The sequence below is a fragment of the Atta cephalotes genome (genome assembly GCF_000143395.1).
Source record: "Atta cephalotes unplaced genomic scaffold scaffold00015, whole genome shotgun sequence".
NCBI lineage: Eukaryota > Metazoa > Arthropoda > Insecta > Hymenoptera > Formicidae > Atta > Atta cephalotes.
The window spans coordinates 3,125,352-3,131,411 of record NW_012130079.1 but is presented as its reverse complement, the minus strand read 5'-3'; the positions used below and the strand labels follow the sequence as shown (position 1 = coordinate 3,131,411).

The 6,060-nt window shown below is 36.1% G+C and overlaps 2 protein-coding genes across 2 annotated transcripts; one reads left to right on the top strand and one right to left on the bottom strand.

Annotated features, from left to right (window-relative positions):
• Window positions 1-464: 464 nt before the first annotated feature.
• On the bottom strand, window positions 465-2,911 carry LOC105618057. Its single transcript, XM_012199596.1, has 5 exons — window positions 2,796-2,911; window positions 2,206-2,509; window positions 1,892-2,053; window positions 1,290-1,695; window positions 465-565 (listed from the first exon to the last, which is right to left on the bottom strand). Exons 1-5 carry the CDS (start codon window positions 2,909-2,911, stop codon window positions 465-467), a joined length of 1,089 nt encoding a protein of 362 aa, XP_012054986.1.
• A 1,107-nt stretch (window positions 2,912-4,018) lies between these two features.
• Window positions 4,019-6,005, top strand: LOC105618056 (short-chain specific acyl-CoA dehydrogenase, mitochondrial). The gene is made up of 5 exons (XM_012199595.1): window positions 4,019-4,046; window positions 4,111-4,213; window positions 4,309-4,976; window positions 5,035-5,258; window positions 5,793-6,005. The coding sequence occupies exons 1-5, from the start codon at window positions 4,019-4,021 to the stop codon at window positions 6,003-6,005; spliced, it is 1,236 nt and encodes a 411-aa protein (XP_012054985.1).
• Window positions 6,006-6,060: the final 55 nt, after the last annotated feature.

Genomic DNA, 6,060 nt, shown 5'->3' with positions numbered 1-6,060 from the left:
TATATATATATATATATATATATATATATATATATACATATATATACATATATATGAAGAGAAAACAGAAGATTTAAGAGAGCTCACAAAAAACACACACACAATGTTATTATAAATGATTAATTAATAAAAAAACGAATCTTGTTTGTTGTTACTTCTGGTATACCTCGTTATGGACCATCGCACCGATTTATCGTATCGCTAATTGATTCGTTTTTTGAGTTTTTCCTTAAGCTATGTTTTTTTTTTTTCGTTTTATAGAGATCACTGCAAGTCTGGAGGACGGGAGAATAATTGATTCAGGAAACCAGAATGCTCAATCTTTATTTAATATGTCGTAATGGAGGATGAATACCATACACAAATATATCAAATTGATATATAGCTGTCACGACGGAGAATATTGTGGAACTAAAAGTATTTTGCGTGACGATAAAACGATCTCCTCAGGTTGACGACATAATCTACGTGTCTTCCTCCCAGACGGTCTCCGTGAGTATGGCGATGTTGTCCAGGCCACGCATCGGTGCGTACTCGAGCGTCCACATCACATTCGTGAAAACGACTGCAGCAATATTATGAATAATTTATCAACGAGGAAATATCGTCGCGTACGATATCGTTATTGTAAAAATACGCGTGAGTTTGATATATGTATCTGAAATCGTAAAACCTTAATAGCATTCACGAGATCATCGCTAATTTTCTCTCGTCCGATTTTAAATAGGTCTTCAATAAATAAATATTTTCGATTCTCAAGAGGCATATAAAATTAAAAATGTTTGGTATTGTAATTCAAATTAAATTTCTATCAAAGCGAGGAAAAATTGTACAGCATGCATCACAGATGAAATATAAGTAATTCAGAAATATTGATTCCTCTCAACAATGGTTGACAATATACTCGGACAATACTAAAGTTTCAGATTTAGAGTAAGACCGAGAAATATATACATATTGATCCTCATTTTACAAAATTAATTATCCGATAAATGGATAATTAATATAATAAGCGAGTTTGAAATTAGAAATTTGATTCATTACAGCCCAATCCTTCGTTCGCCCGCCGTTATTACGCAATTTTGCCAGAAGTATGGAACACCTTTTAATCAGCACATAGAATTAAAAGGCAAATTTTGTAATTACATTATTATACATATAAATAATTCAACAATTATACAACTCACTAGAAGTTTAGTGTGGCCTTTTCAGAACGTCAACCACTCCGGTTTATCGCGAGCTGTTAAAGGTGCTCCGTACTTCAGTCCAATTTCAGTCGCAGCACTTACGCATCTCGCCCTGATGCAGATCGGCGATCAGCTCAGGGCACGAACTGTTGCAGGGATTTATAGGAGTGAGACGCAGCTGAGTCGCGCCACGAAGCTGAGCGAGAGCGATTAGACCAGAGTCGAGCTCAACCTTCTTGTAACTCGGGCTATTGTAGTCCGAAGACATGAGCACCCAATTGAAATGCGCCGGCGAAACTGTGCTGGAGAGGAAGTACGGTCGTTGATAGTACTTTCTGAGCACCTTCACAGCGTTGATGTCACAGTTCTGCCAATGGACAAACCACTTAGCCACCTCGGGGGCGTGCACGCGTCGAAGAAATGCCGCAAGATCGGACGAACCAGTACGCAGATTGGAGGTCAGGGCGCAGGGTACCGTCTCCATCAGCCGCTCGTTCTCCAAGTAGAGCTGTTGCGTCGAAAAATAATATTTCTTCACATGGAATTTTAAATATCACACTGATTCTTTGCTATGGCAATTTTGTCTTCGAAGAGAATTCAACTTTCGATAAGTGAAAGTTATCTACATTTTTTTTCTTCAATTTGATTCCTGAAGAAGTTAAACATTTATAGTAATAAGGCAACAAAATTCATCTATTACTCACATGGGTGATATTATCAAACCAGAAGTAATCGGTATTCATGACTGCCCATGAATCCATTGCGTCGGTGATGATGGCTGGTGCATCGCGATTCAGGTAATTATCAACCAGATTACGATACCGAACGTCCGATAAACGATCAATCGTCTCCAACGCCTCGCAGGTCTGCAAGAAAGTTCTCTGTCAATTATTCAAGTGAATTTTAGGTATCTTAGATATATTTCTTCTTAAAATATTTTACATCTCAAAAACCGCAATAGAATCTTTTTCCCAAACGTAAAGATTGATTTTTCTTATTCTGAAAATACGAAGCGTACCACGCAATCCTCTTCCGTGATAGTGTAATCATTGTAAAAGGGATTGTTAATCATGCAGTTTTCATAATAAAGCGGCTGCCAGTTCCAGATCGGCAAAACTTTTATCAGCAGCAAACGGCTGAGGGCGGTGAAATGAGTACCAACGAAGTCCAACTGAGCTGCAAGACATGCCAGTGTACCCAATACTATCAGCACCAGAGTGCCACGACAAACGAGTTGCAACCATGAACGACGCATCGCTGCTACGAGTGGTTGGCATATAATGTCCATTTCCTCTTCAGTGAAGCCCGCTTGTTGACAATATCTGTGAAAAAAATTTTGGATACAATAACAGTTCTAATAATAAAAAAAAGATCTCTATCGTGCATAATTATAGAAATAATTTTTTCCATAAATCTGCATTTTACAAAATGATTATAATGATTTGGAAAAATATCTACTTGCTTATATATAATTTTGGAATTATCGTTACTGATGCAAATTTTTTTATTTCTTTTTTACTTAGGTGATAAGAGCGCAATGAAAATATAAAACAAAAATCTAATACGACTTCACAAATAATTCCACGTATATTAAAAGTGACTCGTTACTTGTAAAAGGAATTCAGCTCATCGTCAATCAGTCTTAGCTTCTCGGAGTGCGTCATTTCATGCTGTTCCTTGGTGTACGCCTTACGGGGCTGTTTCACGCACTTGCTGCTCGACATTATGACAGACTCTTTTGTTGTTTCACTGATGAAGAATCACTCTTCTCTTGCAGAAACGCAATATTCCGCGGCAGGATAGGAACGGGCTCGTCGCTATTGAACCGCGACCGTGTATGCGCGCGTTTATGTCTGCCTACACGATATATTGATCGGCACCGTCGGCGCATGGACGGCGCGAAAACCGAGAGAGAGTTTCGCCATTTTCGGAATTTTTTATCTTTATCTTTTGCTTTGCGACAGATTTAGGCAGCTTTTTATGTAAAATCGATCTTACTGAAGCTACATTTTTATAAAATACGAAAAGAAACGTCAATAGAAAATTTACATAAAATCTAATGGATTTTAAGGTATTATTTTATTATAGAGTTTGACAATTAAATGATTATTTTTATCATCGTATAATTTTATACGTATTTAAGAAAGTCTTTCTTTCATATTAAAACATTCGATTGTATAGAATAATAGGTCAATTAAAATGTATTTCGAATGTATTGGATAAATGTATTTTTTTATTATACAATTTATTATATTTTCAGATTTGATTGTGAATGATCCTAATGGTATTGTTTGCTCATTGATGATTTCAAAAATTTCTCAGTACACATCACTGCCTTTGATATTCTAATTTATTTCTGTACGTCAACTTTATCGGCTGGCGATAGGTAGATTCCATAACGATCTGCGATTGATCTGTAATGTGTGATCTACAATGGCAATAGCAAGTAATGGATGAAGTTGTAAGAGTAACAAATTGACCAATCACAGTTTAATATGAGAAGAATAATCGACTGTGATTAGTCAATTTCTTACACAGTCTCATCCATTACTGATACTGCCATTGTAGACCACGCATAATTGGCTTGTTATAACGTAAACAATAGAATAGTAATAAATAGATAGGAACATATAGAAACTCTGCTACATAATTATAATAATCTGCGGCAATTATTAAAAATAATATTATATACATACATAAATTATCACAGATAAATACATGAATATATCGTACCGTGTGCAATTGTTTGTGCTGTCTCTCTCGGATCAAAGTCCGAAGGTTTGATTTATAACAATTCCATAAGTCGAACGTCAACGACAGTACGAAAAACAATGGCAATGCAATGCTTAAAATTATTTGGTGAGTATCAAGTATTTTCTAATATTACGGAGAATGAAGATATTATTTTAAATATTGATTATAGCAAATAATGTGTCTAGAAGTACATGCATTGTCAATGTCAATCGACACATTACCTCGTATTCTATGCTGCCAGACACACATAAAATGTTATATCAAACATGCAGGTATTTTATAATATGGTGTAGGCAATAAATTACACTTCTATCTACTTTGCATATATAATTAAATAATCATCGCTATTAAAAATTTGTAATTGCAGAGATTTCGCCGAGGAGGAATTAAAACCTATCGCAGCAGAGACTGATAAAAAACATCTTTTTCCAAAGGAGCAGATCAAGAAAATGGGCGAGTTGGGTCTTATGGGTTTATGTATTCCTGAAGCATTAGATGGAACAGGACTAGATTACCTGGCCTATGCTATAGCTATGGAAGAAATCTCGAGAGGTTGTGCAAGTGCTGGAGTTATAATGAGTGTACAAAATTCCCTCTACTTAGGCCCTATAAATGCATTCGGAACTGATAAGCAGAAAGAAAAGTACATCGTTCCCTATATGAGCGGTGAGAAAATTGGCTGTTTTGCTCTCAGTGAACCAGGTAATGGATCTGATGCTGGTGCAGCGTCTACCATTGCCAAAGCGAACAGCAGCGTTTATACGATTAATGGCACTAAGTCGTGGATAACAAATGCGTTCGAAGCCAATGCAATAATTCTCTTTGCAACGACTGACAAGTCCAAGAAGCACAAAGGTATAAGCGCTATTGTAATGGACAGTCCGACAATAGGCTTGAGCCTGGGTAAAAAAGAGGACAAATTGGGTATACGAGGTAGCAGCACTTGCTCCTTAATCTTTGAGGACTGTGAAGTGCCACAAGATAACATTTTAGGCAAACCAGGAATGGGCTTTAAAATCGCAATGATGACTCTAGGTATGTGACATTATGTGGATTTTTACAAGTAATTATTCAAATAATATTCTCTCTGTAGATGCTGGCAGAATAGGAATCGCTGCACAAGCGTTGGGCATAGCTCAAGCATCCTTGGATTGCGCGATGGATTATGCATCCAAACGTCAAGCCTTCGGTCAGTCGATCATCAAACTACAAGCGATTCAACAAAAAATCGCTGATATGGCTTTAAAATTAGAAAGTTCAAGACTGTTGACGTGGCGAGCGGCTCAGCTTAAGGATAGTGATAAACCGTACACAAAGGTGCGTTATAAATGTTTGGAGATAAATATTAATTCATTTTAGTAAAATATTCACTTTGAATAATACGATCAAATTTTCTCTAGATTCTTATCTTATCTCATATATAATATTTAAAATTTTCTTATCCCATATATATTTTTCTATTGATTACATTTTATGTATCTTATTGGATAAAGTAAACACGCTTCTATGAATGCATAGAAAAAAATTTTTAAGTAATCACGATAGCTTTAATCAATTTAATCATCAACAAATCAAAGCAATAAAATCAAACAAAAAAAATAAGGTAATTTTCACAAGGAATGAACAGATTTTTCAAGTATAAGATCTCAAGTAGAAGAGCTAATGAGTGCCAATTTGCAAATGTAATTTATATCGATATCTGATGTCTTTTTACCAAAATCTTGTGTCCATTCATTTTACATTCTTCTCAGTTATAAACCAAGAAAAGTCCGAAGTTAATATCACGATACAAATAAATTTTTGCGCATCTCTCTCGTTGATCTACTGTCAAAATAATTTCTTATTTGCTAGGAAGCCGCTATGGCCAAATTGTCAGCATCAGAAACCGCCACATTCTGCGCTCATCAGTGTTTACAGATTCTGGGAGGAATGGGATACGTATCGGATATGCCGGCGGAACGTCATTACAGGGACGCGCGTATCACGGAGATCTATGAAGGCACATCAGAGATCCAGAGACTTGTGATCGCCGCAAATCTCATCAAAGAGTACGGCCTCAATTGAGATCGCACTCACTCAAGTAAGAATTCTTCAGTATCTTTCTTTTATATGTATATCC